General features: G+C 38.5%; 1 protein-coding gene and 1 long non-coding RNA gene across 4 annotated transcripts in view; one reads left to right on the plus strand and one right to left on the minus strand.

Moving 5' to 3' along the window:
* The window catches only part of LOC125283410 (uncharacterized), a 140,081-nt gene extending 126,737 nt beyond the window's left edge, over positions 1 to 13,344 (minus strand). For both annotated transcript variants that reach the window (XR_008961316.1, XR_008961317.1), the window contains exons 1-2: positions 13,249 to 13,344; positions 4,327 to 4,459 (exon numbers count right to left, since the gene is read on the minus strand). This is a non-coding gene — a long non-coding RNA (uncharacterized LOC125283410). The remainder of the gene's footprint in view (positions 1 to 4,326; positions 4,460 to 13,248) is intronic.
* Positions 9,862 to 14,300, plus strand: KRT10 (keratin 10). Of its 2 annotated transcripts, none has more exons than XM_048224653.2 (8): positions 9,862 to 10,506; positions 11,306 to 11,388; positions 11,757 to 11,913; positions 12,003 to 12,164; positions 12,255 to 12,380; positions 12,697 to 12,914; positions 13,299 to 13,627; positions 13,941 to 14,300. In XM_048224653.2, the coding sequence occupies exons 1-8, from the start codon at positions 9,880 to 9,882 to the stop codon at positions 14,045 to 14,047; spliced, it is 1,809 nt and encodes a 602-aa protein (XP_048080610.1). In that variant the 5' UTR covers positions 9,862 to 9,879; the 3' UTR covers positions 14,048 to 14,300. The 2 variants fall into 2 exon arrangements, with proteins under 2 accessions (XP_048080610.1, XP_057174260.1); XM_057318277.1 differs by having other exon boundaries at positions 13,299 to 13,607.
* Positions 14,301 to 17,060: the final 2,760 nt, after the last annotated feature.

Genomic DNA, 17,060 nt, shown 5'->3' on the forward strand with positions numbered 1-17,060 from the left:
ACTTGCCATGAAATAATTTACCATTGTGACTGACCCACTCCTAATCAAATCCATTACCCTCAAAACATACCCACTTCACAAAGTGTTTGCAGAATACCTGTGAAAATAACATTTTAAAATCACCTAAACAAAAAGGAATATTCTTCAAATCTGCTTACTTTTTTAAAATTCCATTTAGCTCATTTATAAGTAGGAAATGTAAGCCCATCCTAAAACAGGCCTGGTTATAATAAAAAGGTCCCCTTCTCACCACTGTAATTTACATTTCTGGGGCGGTCTTTGAAACCACAAAGCAAAGTTTAATTGAACATCTGACAGTGAAAGGTAGTGGTTAAGAGTGTAGGATCTAGAGAAGACAGAGCTGGTTTCAATTCTGGCTCAGATACTAATGTAGCGGCTGTACCACCCTGTGTGCAACACACAAGCACCATGCGTTTCAGTTTCCTCCTCCCTTAAAAAGGGTCCAAAAATAGTATCTGCCGTACAGGGTTGTTCCGTGAGAGGATGTACATAGAGCCCTTAACAGTGTCGGGCACAGAGTAAATGTTAAATAAATGTTAGTAATGAAAGTTCTTGCTATTCATAACATTCTTATGCTTAGAGCAGCGTGATGGCTATCAGTGTGACTGCCATTAGAGCAGCTATCCCCACTGGGTTACAGAGGCTGTGTCACTGGATAGTTCGTGTTTGGTTTTTGGTTTTCGTTTTTTTTTTTTTTTTTTTAAGCAATTCTACTAGATCATATTTAGATTGTAGCATTTGTATTCCAAATGTCCAAAAAAAAAAAAAAAAACAAATCTTACAGTTCTATAAATAGCCACTCCTTTATATGTAAGCTCTAGGACTAAAAAATTCTAACCTTAGCTCCACATTTTAACCAAAATGATCAATATAGGAAATATTAGTGAGTCACAAAAAAATTTGGTGGCTTTTGGATTATGGAAGCGGGAAAATCCCAAAGCAACAGAATCCCTTCACAGCACAGTTTACTTTCAAATTAATTCAGATAATACACCACTTGCTCAAGACTTAAGAATTAAAACCTTATAAAAAGCAGTTAATCTCTATAATGGGTGTTAGCTCTGTCTAGAAAAGCCAGCATAATAAAAGGATTAGCACTGCAATTATGCATGGTGGTTAATTGCTCTGATTTGTTATTTTAATGACTGGTCTGGAGCTGAGGACAATCCTGGGAAAGAAGTAGGAACCTCCAGAAACCCAAGAGGAAGGACCCTCAGAAAGTTAAGGCGGAGTCTAGCCAGGGTACAGACAAAACCAAGTCTGACCCCTTCAAGAGCAGAATTCTTGCCCCATTAATTCTTTTTCTCTTCAAATTAGTCCATTTTTTCCATCACAAATGAAAAGATATTAAAGAAGGCTTATCCTTAATCTGAGGAAGAAAACAGAATCCGTATGTTCTTGTTAATTTTCTAAGTTACAAGACTGGAAAATACATTTCTAGGTCACTTCCACAGAATTTTAAATTACTCACTAATCTAATGCAAAAGCTCTGAAGATAGATCTGTACTCAAATCCCAGTTGAGTCCTTTCATTGAACAATTTTGGGCAAGCTACTTAATTTTTCAGTTAAAATAAAAGCTACCTCATACAATTGCTCTCGGGATGTGATGAGACAAAAATCAGGTCAAGTGCTTGGCACGGGTTCTGGAACCTAGAATAAGTCTCAATAAGCTTTAATTATTTGAGGACTGACTTTGCAAATGTTACTTACATATTTATTTAATAAATTCAATCCAAGAAACTGAAAGTTCTTTGGGCGTTATCTCTCATCAGCCTTGTAGAGGGAGGCCACAGACTGGTTATGGTAAATTTTCTCCATTGCTATTATGTGTTACATTTAAATAATTACTTAATCTATTCCTTACCATTCCCACCACACACACACACACACACACACACACACACACACACACACACACAAAGTGATCTGGACAAAGAGCTATGCTCATTTTGTTATGAAACTGACAAACTGTTCGATTCTTTATTTTTAAAAATCTCTAAGCAATAAAATCAAGAGATGAACTTCATAAGATTTTTTAAATTTAAGCACATTACATATATTCATTTAAAATTACGAGAGTGGGGGATTACTGCTTTTATTATATTTTTAACCTCTGTGTGTATCATTTTGAATTCAAAATTTTCTCTACATTTTAAGTAAAAATTAACAAGATTTGATAATAAAGTTACTTTCTCTCATTACCAGCCATCTTTGAGATGATCAATTTTGATAAACAGCCACAACCAGCCTAAAGGAATTTTCCTGGATTTAGGAATGAGGGAAAAAAAACAGCTACTATTATTTTAGACAGTGTTCAGTTTTGACATCTTCAGATTGAAGCCTGTAGAAGTTGGTTGGTTTGTTGGTTGGCTTGGTACTTTCATCTTTACTACTTTTTATGAAAACCAAAAGGGATATTATGTTTCTGTTTTCTGTTCTAAATCTGTAAATTCTCCTCCAAATGCAGGAAATTCATAGTGACCAACTGTCTTTCATGGAACGAAGTCAACTCCATCAAAAGAAAGAAACCTATGCCATGCTAACAAAACATAAAAGCTAAGTCACATAACATTTAATCCTTAAATCACACCAAATTCATGTGCTATCTAACCAGAAAACCAATTAAAACAGCCAATTCTCCTAATAAAAAGTTTGAAATTTTAGAAGTACAAATATATTTTTAGCAGTTTGCCAGGGTCAAGATCATCTCAACAGATCCAAAACCAAAAAGGGGATCTTTAATGAAAAGGAAAAAGTGAGGGCCAAAATGTTTTCTTAATATATATTAAATATATATATAGTCTAAGATATGTATCTTTATATATTTTAAGATATCTTAAAATTCCTATGCAGAATATTGGCTTTCTTATCATTCTTATGCAACATTCTCACATCTAAAAGTATTATAAATTATTTTAAAGCAAAATTAGTTGTCTTCAGGTAGCCTTTATTTAAACTATGAACTTGCACCATTGCCAAAACATATGGAGAGTTTAGAGAACAAAATAAAGTCAAAGAAAAGAAAGTAGAAAAAGGCACTGGGGTGATATGAAAACATTCAGAGAACAGTTAAGTATCTGCCAGGTACTGACTAGGTATAAAGTACCCTCCCTTCTCTAAACGGACTTAAATGCTTTATCTCATTGGGAACAATAATAACATAGGATATTATAAAATACTGGGTTACACACACAGGAAATGAAAGAGACAGGCATGACTACATTAATGGTGAGAAACCTCATGAAAGAGAGGGCATTTAAGCCAGAGCTTAGAGTTGAGGCAGAATGTTTGAAAAAGCAGCCAAGTGAAAGAAAGACATTCCAAACCAAGAACAAGAAAGGAAGGCCTTAAATTTATGAATAAAGCATGGTATCTTGGCCAAGATTAAATAGAAAGGCTTGCTTATAATTAAAAAATTTAATGGAAATACTTTTCACTGGATCATGGATTATTATACATATTTTAATATTTGCTAGTACAGGCATTCCCTGCTTTTTGAAAGTTCACCTTTATGCAATTTTGCTTTTTTTTAAGGTCTTATTTATTTACTTACGTACTCACTTATTTATTTATTTTAGAGAGAGAAAGAGAGCAAGCAGGGAGAAGAGCAGAGGAGGAGGGAGAGGGAGAAAGAATCCCAAGCAGACTCCGCACTGAGCGCAGAGCCCAGCTTAGGGCTTAATCTCACAACCCTGAGATCCTGACCTGAGCAGGAACCAAGAGTCAGATGCTTAACCGACTGACCACCCAGGCACCTCTATGTGATTTTGCTTTTACAAAAGACCTACATTAGTACCTGTTTCCATTAACTGGAAAAAATCCGAAGAGGATTTTCACTTTTACAAAAAAAGGCACAAAGCAAAAATAGCACTCAGTGTTTCTTGCAGTGAGCCATTGTTGTGGTAGCAAGAATGGCACCACCAAGCTCCTCCCCTGAGAACTACGTTCAGCATCTCAGCATCAAGCCACCATGGCTTTGAACTGGGTCTGTGAGCACCTGTGCTTTATCTCAATCTGTTCTGTGGACCCGTTAGCAAGATGTGTCCCAGGGTATCAGAAAAGCCTACGAGAGGTTATTTTGGGATCTGGGGACGCTCAAAAGCTTTTACACATAAATTAACAGTAATTGCTTCTTCGCTTCCCAGGAACACTCTTCTTTCAAATAACGGAGAAACCTACATTATTACCCATATTTTATGGGGTAGTAAAATGAGACACAGAAAGGCTGAGTGTCTTGCCCAAGGCCACGTAATGATGTCATGAGAAGAATGCAGCTCTCCTTCCATGCCGCCATCCTTACTCACCGCAGGGAGCATGAAGCTGGACAGAGTCGGGCAAGGCTGTTGAGAAGACTTCATTCATCCACAAGAGAAATCCATCATAGGTCCTTGAGTACGCTGATGAAGTCATGACAGTATTTTTTCAAGAACATTAATCCTGCAGCGGTAAACAGGAAACATCTTAAGTGACATAGCACTGAACCAAGAAAATGTCATCAGAAGCCGGCGATGTAATATCCATGACGGAAGTGCTGAAAGCCTGGACTAGGGCAGCTCCAGTGGGACCAGACAGAAAGAAACAAATACATCAGCTACGATAAAAGAAATAGTGACAAAACTGGCTATTTGGTGGATGTAGGAGTTAAAGAAAAGAATGAAGTTAAAGACGAAAGCACATACCCTTTACAGAAAAACAGACGACATGGTTTATCTCAAAGTTATCAATAAAACACACCTTTCCTTTGCCCACCCCACTCCCTGGCGATTTTCTCCTCCCTCGCTAGACATTTTCCAATTTCTAACCTTATCCTTTCATTCACTTGTGTTTTGCTGACCTACTGTGGGTTAGACAGTGGCTTAGGCTCTGAGAAGCAGATCACAGTAATAGTAACAAAAACACACGTCTTAAGCACTTATTCTAGGTCTATCAAGCACTGTTCTAAATGCTTTAGGTTTATTAACTCATTTAACTCCCACTACAACACTGCAGGGTAAGCAAAATTATCATTCCTTCTTTAGAAATGAGGAAACAGACACAAAGTCACAGTGGGGGGTGGGGGGTGGGTTATAACCCCAGTGGTCTGGTTCCAGAGCCCACCCACTTAACCACTCTGCTACATTCACTGAAAAGCCTGCATGCAGTGGCCATATTTTTGTGGCTTCCATCACAGTGCAGTCCCAGAAGTTTCAGGAAAACTGTGTGATATGGGAGTGTCTGCAGATTGTTAGGGCCCTAAATTTTAGATGTTTTCCCATGAGAAGCCATGGGCCTTAACAGTATCTTAGCTAATTATTAATTACTGCCTAGTTACTCGGCTCTCTGGGAGGAGGGTACCAAATCCATCCGACAGTTATACAACTTTCCACTTGGCTTTGACTCTGTGGGTGGATATCACAAAGGCACATTCAGCAATTTACACAAAGTCACAGATCATTCGGGCAAAATATGTCTAACTTTCAAACTTTATGTGATAAACAATAGAAAATTCTAAACATTCAGCTCATCAATCCTGCCATCTTGAGACATAATCTGCATTACCAGAGTCTTTTTTCTGCAACTACCTAAATTACTCATTATATCTCAATTAATCAGAGAAAGAAACTTGCAAATAGAATTTTCAACTAGAAACTTCAAGAGAATTTTACTTGAAGCAAAATAAGGAAGAAATAGGAAAGATCCAAATCCCAATAGTGAGACAAGTCAAACTGAAAACAAAGCTGAATCAACAACATGCTTTAAGAGCCCCAGCCAAATTAATTCCATTAGAATAGCATTTATACCTGCCTTAACCATGATCCCAAATCCAGAAGCAGTTAAAGAAGAAATTAATACATTGGATTACATGAAAACAAAATATAATAAGCAAACTGGTCAATTCTAATATTGGGTATACATTGTGGACCTGCCCCACCAAACTCCAGTAAACCTCCCCCATGGAAGGATGCCAATGGTTCCTAACAGCCAAATCAAGTCTTTCTTCAATCTTCTTTGTCCTTGACCTCTCTGCAGGCCAGCCCACTTATCTGGGTTCCCTCCTCCCTTGGCTTCATGATCCTTCTTCCTCTCTCCCCATTACAGGTGCCCTCTTTCTCAGTATTATACTCTAGCTCTTCTTCCCAGCCCCTAAAGTGGCCATCCATCAAAGTTCAGGCTTAGACCTTCTGCTCATTTCTTTCTAAATTCCTTCCTACCTATCCTGAAGTCGGCTCTAATCTCTCTCCTAAGCTGTAGTCCTATGAGCCTAACTGCAGAAAGACATTTTTACATGAACATCCTGGTATTACTTCAAATTCCCATCTTAAAACAAACTAACTTCTCAAAACCTCACTCTTCTTTCATTGTGCCCTCCCATACATCACACCTCTCTCTCTCTCTCTCTCTCTCTCTCTCTCTCTCTCTCTCTCTGTCTCACACACACACACACACACACACACACACACACACACACCCCAGACTGCTGGAACCCCTCCCTGTACTACTTCAACACCCTGTCCATGCCTCAAGTGTAGTCCAGATTACCCCAGATTATAATCTCTGACTTGTGGACTCCAAGTAGACTGCAAATTCCTTAAGGGGCAGGAATTGTATCTTAGTCACCTGTGTATCCCCAGGGAATATTACAGGTGCTCAATAAAATCTGTTAAGAGAGATTAATAAATATAGATGATCTGTTCCAGCCAAACTGGTCCATTAAGAGTCTCCACCTGTGTGGCATTTTCATAGTTCCCACTCCCCAGAAGAATCCTCTCTCTGCTGCTGCATCCGTGGAAAAATCCTATCAATTCTTTACAAGACTCAGCTTAAATTCCACTGGCACCATGAAATTGCATCAGATGACCCTATTCCAATAAGACTCCTTGCTCATCAGTCTTACAGCAACAGTTCAGTGTCATGAAAATAGGATCATTTTTGAAGCTACAAAGGCCTGGTTCAAAACCAGGCTCTAGCATATGCTACTCTGGGCAAATTCCTAAAGCTTTCTAAAGCTTAATTTTTTTTTTCAGCTATAAAATGAGGTAAATGATACCTATCAGAGAATTTGGGGAGGATTAAAGGACAGTAAACCATCTAGAACATAGGAGATGTTCAGGAAATGTTAACTCTTTTTCCCCACCCCACCTCTCTTTCACTTCATCTACCATCCACATGGTGTTTAGGTTGATAATGTATGTTTTGTCTCCTCAATTAGATTGGAAGGATTAGCAAAATCCTTAAGGGCAAGAGCTGAATCTCACTCATCTCTCTGTCTTCTAAATACCTATCAATGTGCCGTACGGAGACAAAATAAAAATCAAGAGCAACGAAATTACAGTTACAGTGGATTATAGTAATCAAGTGTACACGGTGCCAAGACTAGACCTGACCTTCATAAACTTTCACCCAATTTAGCTGTAGAATTGTTACATAGTACCTCTGTAATTTCACTCCTGCCAAGAACAGATTTCAACAAATGACAGTACAAATGAAAACAAATCCATTTCTGGAGTATGCAGGTTAATAAGTAATCTTTGATAATACCTTAGAGGTGATTTAAATTAAATGTTACAGTTGGTATTAGAAGAGTCGCTATACATGTATTTGTCCCCATGTACTGTAATGCAAATGTTTCCTTTCACATACTCTTTAATATGATTATAACAGATTTCTTCATACCACTTGTTAAATAACTGAAATAGATTGAAATTTTATATTTCCCTACCAAGGTAAAAAAAAAAAAAAGTAAAAGTAATACTGAAGCAAAACTGGTAAGATCAAGATCCAAAATTCGTGATAATTGCAGGTAAAATCTATCAAAATCTCTCTTTAATTAAAATGGTTTCTTTCCAAATTGCTTTCATTAATATCCAGGCTTCAGCATCCTTTCTGAACTTACTGGAATGGTTTTTTTTTTTCTATCCTGGTTTTTACAGCCTTCCTCTACCACATGCTATCTTCAACAAGGATCAATTCCCATGGTTCGGTTTCATTACTTCTTTTAACTACTGCCCCACTTACATGTGCTAACACGTTGGAGGAGCTGCGATGTGCTGGGTAGCAACCTCTAACAATCGGCTCTTCGTTAACACTCCCAGTCACATTCCCTTTCCCTGAAGAAACTATTTCTACAGTTTTCATAGACTGTAACCGCAAATCTAACATGAAAAAGCAGTTAGTGAGAGAACAGCATGTGCCAAATACTATACCCTTTCAATACTTTCTGGCTTCCAAGTACATTTTGTTTTGTTTTGTTTCTTCCCACACAGAGAAGTTTATGGAAAGAAACAGAGGCATTCAATTCCATCAGATCAAATCCACCAGAGTATATAGACACATTGGCAGAGGAGGAAAGAGCCAAAAGCCAGGCATCAAAAGACCAAGTTTCTAATCTCAGTTCAACCACCTATTTTACATTGTTAGGCAAAACCATAACCTCTTGTAGCTTCAACATCTTCTTGTATATACTAGACATAATAATAACCACCATCCCTATTTCAGCAGCTTGTTTCAGAGATTATAAAATCACAGGACCACAAATGGCACTGTATAATTATAAAATATGTGTATGATACACATGAATATATTTTGGGGTAATAGCAATGTCATAGTCTATGGGTAGATAAAAAAATAATTTTATGTCATGTATTAAAGTCTTAAATACTTCACTAGACGAACTGTTACACTAAATTCTATATACAGCGTATCCAAGTAAATTTTTTTTTTTTTTTGAGAAACAGAATCTAGCTTGGCTACATATGTTCACAGTCCAGTTCATAATTTTTGGAGCAAGTATCATTCTCTAATCTGATGGGTATTGAGGAGGGCACTTGATATAATGAGCACTGGGTGTTAAAATGCAACTGATAAATCACTAAATTCTACTCCTGACACTAATAATACACTACATGCTAAATAAAGTGAATTTAAATTTAAAAAAATTTGGATTTATATTCTTGCAAGCAAATTTTTAATCACAATCATAACATACCTAAACTCTCCCTTTGGGGATCAATCAAACTTAGAGCAAAGAAAGTACTGGAGGTTAGTGCTAAGAATTTCTGCATTGTGGTCTTCAAATAAACCTTCACTACGATGAATTTAAAAGTTAAAAAAAATGCAGAATAACTTCATGCTTTTAGATATTTTAGTTAAAAAGAATAACACCATTAAATTAGATTCCTAAATCACTACTCACCTCCAACTCCCTAACCAGAGTATCAATATATTTTCATTCTCCAAATAAATTAAAAGATTCCCTATAGATATATACACACACATTTCCTAACTGTGTTTTTACGGCTTTAACTTCTTATATGTGGCAACTTTTGAATACTAATTAAATTGTTTAGCATATATTTTTTCTTTTCTTTTTGGGTGCTTGCAATTTTCAGTAAGATCTCCATCAGAGCATGATTCTGGCAGACTTTATGTTAATTGCTGTTCCAATTCATTAAAACTGTTTAAAACATGAATTTGAAAAATATTAGCTACCATTTTATAGCTAAAATTCTTTTTCTAAACTTTGCAAACACTCTATGCAATTGAAATGAGTGCTGAGGAAAAAACTGGATTTAAGTTGCTCAATGTTCTTCAAAAGGTGAAAAAGCATAATGAACCATAAGCTCGTCTGAACAACACCCATTTTCAATTTCAACATAGTGAACCTCCTGTTTGTTCTTAGGGCAAATTCAAAACCATCCATATTGGAATTGGTTATTACTGAAGATAATGTATGCAATCATAAGTGAAGATGCTAAATTAGCAAAAAGAAAACCATGCAAGTAAGCAAACTCTCACATATGTGGGACACACCCTCTCGGTATATAAAGGCCTGTCACTGTCCTTGGTAGCAAGCACTCCCTGGGCTAAACAGCATCAGCATGTCTGTTCGATACAGCTCCAGCAAGCAGTACTCTTCCTCCCGCAGCGGGGGAGGAGGAGGGGGTGGAGGAGGATCATCCTTCAGGATTTCGAGCAGCAAAGGCTCCATCGGTGGAGGATTTAGCTCAGGGGGGTTCAGTGGCGGCTCTTTTAGTCGTGGGAGCTCTGGTGGAGGCTGCTTTGGAGGCTCCTCAGGTGGCTATGGAGGATTAGGAGGAGGTTTTGGTGGAGGCAGCTTTGGTGGAGGCTATGGCAGCAGCAGCTTCGGTGGGGGCTGTGGAGGGGGCAGCTTTGGAGGGGGCAGCTTTGGAGGGGGCAGCTTTGGAGGGGGCAGCTTTGGAGGGGGCGGCTTTGGTGGGGGCGGCTTCGGTGGAGGCGGCTTTGGAGGCTATGGGGGTGGATTTGGAGGAGATGGTGGCCTTCTCTCCGGAAATGAAAAAGTAACCATGCAGAATCTGAATGACCGCCTGGCTTCCTACTTGGACAAAGTGCGGGCTCTGGAAGAATCAAACTACGAGCTAGAAGGCAAAATCAAGGAGTGGTATGAAAAGCATGGCAACTCAAGACAGAGAGAGCCCCGTGACTACAGCAAATACTACCAAACCATCGAAGATCTTAAAAATCAGGTAAGGTTCCTACTAAAAATCCAACTTGAAGCCTATGTAATTCAAATAGATGAATCTTAAATTAACCACAATGTAGCTATTCACTGTGTTTGCCTATGTTGCCTTCTTGCTTCCAAAAACAATCCAGTCTTATCAAATGTAAATATTTGTGATGATATAGTCACTGCAATCTTCAACATGTATGTTGTGTATCTTACAGGGTGGCTGATTACTGAGAATTTTTTAGGTTTTAATGAGTATATGAGTCTATAGCTAAAATACTAGATCATTTACAAATATAGGAACTAAAAGAATTATGTGAATCAAAACATTATTCAGATTGGTAACAAAAAAAAATATTAATTACCAACGTTGCCATTGGTAACATGAATTCTCCAGGATGGAAATGGGATACTGTTTGCCTCTAGAGAATCTGTGAAATGTACCTACTGTGTGCCAGCCCAGAGTGTATTCATTTAGAATATACATTTAAAACAAGTTAAACCAAAAGGTATGAGTCAGTCAAAAGTTGGCTGAAATACATGGAAATCACCCAGTATAAAAGTGGGGGGACACACATGCAGGAACACAACTTATAACCGCAATTAGTTTTCAGGAAAGGATGATACAGAAATAGCAAAGTATAGAAACTTCCAGAGAACAAATTACTCAAATTTAAGTATCTGGGGAGCCCTGCAATATTTTATATTTAAGATAAAATAAATTCCCCCATGATTTTGTAAGAGAACATAAAAATGCAGTTCATCTATGCCACCATAAAAGCCGTATCTGTATCTGATTTCTTTGCTTCTCCCTCCAGATCCTCCATCTAACAACTGATAATGCCAATATCCTGCTTCAGATCGACAATGCCAGGCTGGCAGCTGACGACTTCAGATTAAAGTAAGCTAGGTGAACGTGGCACAACACTGTCACAACAAATACATGAGTTGCTTTTAACAATGACTTGGGACGCCCACAATAGCATTTACATTTTCTTGAGTTCATGCAAAGTTAAATGGTATTGGAGTTGTCAGAAAATTTTTCAATTTCAATATCACCTTTTTGGCAATATTAAAAGAAGAAAATGCATTTTAAAATAAGTGCTAAACTTCTTTGCATTAAACCAGTAATATCCCTATGTGAATTAGTATACAATAAATGTTGCCATGATATAAACTAAACTATATATTTGCTTCTTAAACAGTCTCAGCCCAGGTATACCTCCCATATCTAAGTTATATCCAGTATTTGTACTATGCCTGTTTCAGGTATGAGAACGAGGTAGCCCTGCGCCAGAGTGTGGAGGCCGACATCAATGGCCTCCGCAGGGTACTGGACGAGCTGACCCTGACCAAGGCTGACCTGGAGATGCAGATCGAGAGCCTGACTGAAGAGCTGGCCTACCTGAAGAAGAACCACGAGGAGGTGATGCAAAAAGTTATACTTCCTCCAGCCAAAAAAAGGGTTCATTGTGGTCATGGTGCAGTCATTAAATCTTTCTGTTCCTCAAACAGGAAATGAAAGACCTTCAAAATGTGTCCACTGGTGATGTAAATGTAGAAATGAATGCTGCCCCAGGTGTTGACCTGACTGAACTTCTGAATAACATGAGAAACCAATATGAACAACTTGCTGAACAAAACCGCAAAGACGCTGAAGCCTGGTTCAATGAAAAGGTAATCCATCTTCCTTCATAATGAGGCCAGTGGACATTTGGTTATCATTTCAGATTTTTCTCATCTTTTTGCCTGTTTTTAATACTCTAGAGCAAGGAACTGACTACAGAAATCAATAGTAATATTGAACAAATGTCCAGCCACAAATCTGAGATTACTGAATTGAGACGAACGGTTCAAGGTCTGGAAATCGAACTACAGTCCCAACTAGCCCTGGTATGTTAATAACTCTCTCTTTTGAAATAACTTCAACTTTATCACACAAAGTTTCATGCCCACATAAGAATACTCAACTCAAGAGAAAAGAGATGGTAAGAAAGTAGAAATAAAACTGGAGCTCTCCGTTAACGGGAGAAAAGTAGCGGCCCTGCTCTAAACGTGCTGAAGTTAAAATGTTGCCCTTAAACATAAAACACAAATTCTATTCATTTTCTTTATTCTTCTATTTTATGTCTCATTAAATGATTAAATAACCTTCACTGTACTTAAACAGTGAGGTCGCTAAGTCACCATCTGTTCTCTCCTCTTTCAGAAACAATCCCTGGAATCCTCGTTGGCAGAAACAGAAGGTCGCTACTGTGTGCAGCTCTCACAGATTCAGGCGCAGATCTCCTCTCTGGAGGAACAACTGCAACAGATTCGGGCTGAAACCGAATGCCAGAATGCCGAGTACCAACAACTCCTGGACATTAAGATCCGACTGGAGAATGAAATTCAAACCTACCGCAGCCTGCTAGAAGGAGAAGGAAGGTGAATTATTAACATTTTTAAATGATCCCAATTGGTTTTATTCAATGTTCTAAATCGCCAAGCTTTTCCAAAACCCAAAAAAGTGCCAGAGAATGGGAGAAAGGGAGGAGAAAAGAGAAAGGGAGGAGGAGAAAGCAGAGTACGGAAAAACGTCTGCAACCACAGCTTTCAACTTTCCATGCATTTGATTCGTAGGGTCGTGTGCAATTTAAAACTGTTTCTAAGTAATGGGTTTTAGAATCCATACTTGACAGGTTTTTTTCCTTTCTTTTTTTTCCTCTCGAAACACGTTTTGCTTATTTTTAAAGTAACAATAACGTGGAAAGCGACCCACCCTTTTTCAAAGTTAAGAGTTTAACCGAACGTGACCCTTACTCCCGGTAGTTCCGGCGGCGGCAGCTACGGCGGCGGGCGCGGCGGCGGAAGTTCCGGCGGCGGCTACGGAGGAAGTTCCGGCGGCGGCGGCTACGGCGGCGGAAGCTCCAGCGGCGGTGGCTACGGAGGCGGAAGCTCCGGCGGCGGCGGCGGCTACGGCGGCGGAAGCTCCAGCGGCGGCGGTTACGGTGGGGGCAGCTCTGGCGGCGGCGGGCACGGCGGCAGTTCCGGCGGCGGCTACGGGGGCGGGAGCTCCAGCGGAGGTCACAAGTCCTCGTCGTCTGGGTCGGTTGGAGAGTCCTCTTCTAAGGGACCAAGGTCAGCAGAAACTAGCTGGGGTAATCAGAATTAGTTTTAATTTTCTGCGATGGTTTCGTTGCTTTTTTACGCGCTAGAGCTTTTTAAAAAATTAAAATCTCAGAGAAGATTTCCACTTGCATTTTTTTCGCAAACTGTACTCTTGACATCCATCTTGAAGGAAAAATGTCATGGTCCAAGATGCTGTTGCTTAAACATTGCTCTTTTTTTTTTTTTAAACAACGTAGAAAATGAATTTTTAAATGTATTTTTTAAGAAATTTTGATTAATTAGTAAGGACCCTACAAATCGCTTAATCTAAATTCTATTTTTTTTTTCATGATTCACGTACAGATACTAACAAACCCAGAGTAATCAAGACAATTATTGAAGAGGTGGCACCTGATGGTAGAGTCCTTTCATCCATGGTTGAATCGGAAACCAGGAAACACTACTATTAAGCCGCATCAAGAGGAGTCTCCCTTCGCACAGACCATTATGTACAGATGCATGAAAAACAAAATCATCAAAACACTTTAGTCTTAATGGTCTATGGAAATAGGTTCACTTCTTGAAAATAAGGTGTCTAAAAGGTGTTTTGTGGTTTCTGTATTTCTTCTTTTCATTTACCAGAAAGTGTTCTTTAATGAAAAAGAACTTTTCTATTCTCATTCACTAACGAATTTCAATAAACTTTCTTACTGATGCAAGCTATCCAATTTGGTCAGAATTGTCTTTATTTAAATTAAGTGATATTTTTAACTTTAAAGATGGATGAACTATAGACTTTGAAGGTTGATTTATCCAGAAAATCTGAAGACACAATTATTATCATTATGATTTTTCTTGAGTAAATGTTTTAATTTTGTGGGTATGTTGAATCAATGTCAGTAATCTCACAGAGTGAAAAGTCTCAGAGACCCCAATCTTACTGTTTCTTAAAGATACACAGTATATGGAAAACTCCCAGTGCTCTGGCTCTGAATTATTTCAATCCTGAAAATTCTAAAATATCTTAAGACCCCAAAGATAAAGTTATCAGAAATGTCACATTTTCTGATTACTTGGCTTCTCACATTTACCTACCCTCGTTTTCTTCCCATTCATTTCTGCCCAAATGCTATACACCTTAAGAGATATCATCTACCACTTACCAGGCGAGTACAGTCATATCACCCCAATTAAATTATTTTGTGTCTATCAGATGAACAGGAGAAACACTGTCAAGACATGATGTTATCAGTTTTACCAAAAGGACAACTCTAGGTCCCTGCTTTCACCAAATTCTGTCTAATGATAAGGTCTAAAGACCTGGTACTTGTAGGGTCAACGCAAGCACATCCTTCAGCCATTAAGAACCCAACTGACATGACTTAGTACTCTGCTAGTATATGGAGTAGGTGGATTTATTAAGGGCTGGATTTATTCTTTGCCCCTAAGATTACCTTGTGTTCCCTGGTGAGTTCCTAGATTACCCATGTCTACCCCTTCCTCTGTATCCTTACTGATTTGAACTTGTTTTCCCCAACACCTGAGCCCTGGTCCCCAGGGCATTTACTTGGGAATCCTGCTGGGTACACCTTACCCTCTGTACTCCAAACTGATGACCAGAGCCATATTGCTAAATGAATGGACTTCTGTATAGTTAAGGCTCCATGACCTTCATAGCACCAAATATTACCATAGTTAAGAAACTGTCCACTGTGGTTGGCATGTCTTTTTATGTGGGTACCAGCCTCCCTTCTGGGGAACCAGTCTCCTAAGCTTCACTGTTGAAGTCCCAACATGCCACACTGTAAAACCCTAAAACAGAGATGTTGCTGGGTAAGGACTCAGCTGCCACTGGGAATATACTGTTGAGAAACACTACCTTTTAAAATATCTAACAAAGTTAGACAAATCCTAGGATTTAGAGTAGTATTCATAATCTGAGATGGCCATTCTCCTTATTCTGAAGAAATAAAGTGTTTTCATACTCAATGACACAAATTTAAATATGTTACTATGAGATAGTTTGTTATTAAGCTTTGTCTCTTCTACCCTTTCCCACCACCACCACCACCTGCCTAACTGTCCCCTTCCCCCAAGCCAAGATCTCAGCTAGTCAGAGGTCTTCATCTGGTTGGGTGGTAACCCAAACCTTCATTTTTGAAAGGTCTAAATCATTGTAGTCCTGGCTTCTTACCTGTTCAGTCTTCCAATACCTTCTTAGACAATTACTTACATTACATTTTCTCTGAAAAAGTAACTACTTTATCCCTGATAAAGAACTGCTTTTTGAATGTTAACTTATTGCAGTAATCATTTCACTGTACAGGTAAGTCATTATGCTATACACCTTTAACAGTGCGATATGTCAATTATATCTCAATAGAACTGAAAAAAATTCTAAAATAGAACTTTCTGAACTGGACTCAAACTACAGTTTAATAAAGACTGCCTAAACAAGTTTGATGTTAACAAGGACATTGGTATTTATAGTTTAAAAAAGTTACTGTTAACTGTACAGATCACTATTCTTACTACTTGGATTTATCATGTAACTATTTAAAAAATCCCATACACATTCTTACAAATTCTAAAGTTGTTATAGGGTCCTGCTATTTAAGCAGGACAGTGTCCAGTGAGGCTAGCAGAGCCAATTCTGGCACTCCTGTGGAATGCTACTAAACAGCAAAAGCTTGTCTCTCCAGAAGGATTTGCATCATGCTGCTTAAAGCTTTGCGCCATGAGTCTGATGTCTGTGATGGCTCAATTTTGCTAGGGCATCTTAGTTATGGTCAGGTTTATAAGGGAAATAGCTTGAGTAAGGTTAACTAAGGTTCACCCAGTATCCCATCTATATTGCATCTGGAGAGTAAGAATTAGGGAAAGAGGTCATTTGTGGCTTTAAGAGTCCATTTCAAAGTCAACGGTTCCTGTTCTTCATGTCCTGGCACTGGCATTTTCGAATCATGTAACATTTGGACAAGTTACTTCAACCCTTCTGAGTCTCAGTTTTCTTATCTATACAATAGGAACAATAGCTACTTCAGTTGAGATTATTGTGGGGATAAAATGAGTTAATGCCAATAAAACCCTTAAAAAATGCCCACCATGGAGTAGACTCTGAAGAAACAGTATGCTATTTCGCACAGGGAAGAAAACCATCAACAAAATGAAAAGGCAACCTACCGAGTGGAGGAGATATTTGCAAATGATATATCCAATGGGGGTTAATGTCCAATATATATAAAGAACTTACGCAACTCAAAACACGAAACACACACAAAAACATAAAATCCAACTAGAAGTGAGAGAAGACATGAATAGACAACTCTCCAAAGACACATGAGAAGATGCTCGATCACTAATTATCAGGGAAATGCAAATCAAAACCACAGTGAGATATCACTTTACACCAGTCAGAATGGCTAGAATGAAGAAGAGAAACAATCAGTGTTGGCAAGGGTGTAGTGAAAAAGAACCCTTGTG

The sequence above is a fragment of the Ursus arctos genome, unplaced genomic scaffold, assembly GCF_023065955.2.
Source record: "Ursus arctos isolate Adak ecotype North America unplaced genomic scaffold, UrsArc2.0 scaffold_24, whole genome shotgun sequence".
In the NCBI taxonomy this organism is placed as follows: domain Eukaryota; kingdom Metazoa; phylum Chordata; class Mammalia; order Carnivora; family Ursidae; genus Ursus; species Ursus arctos.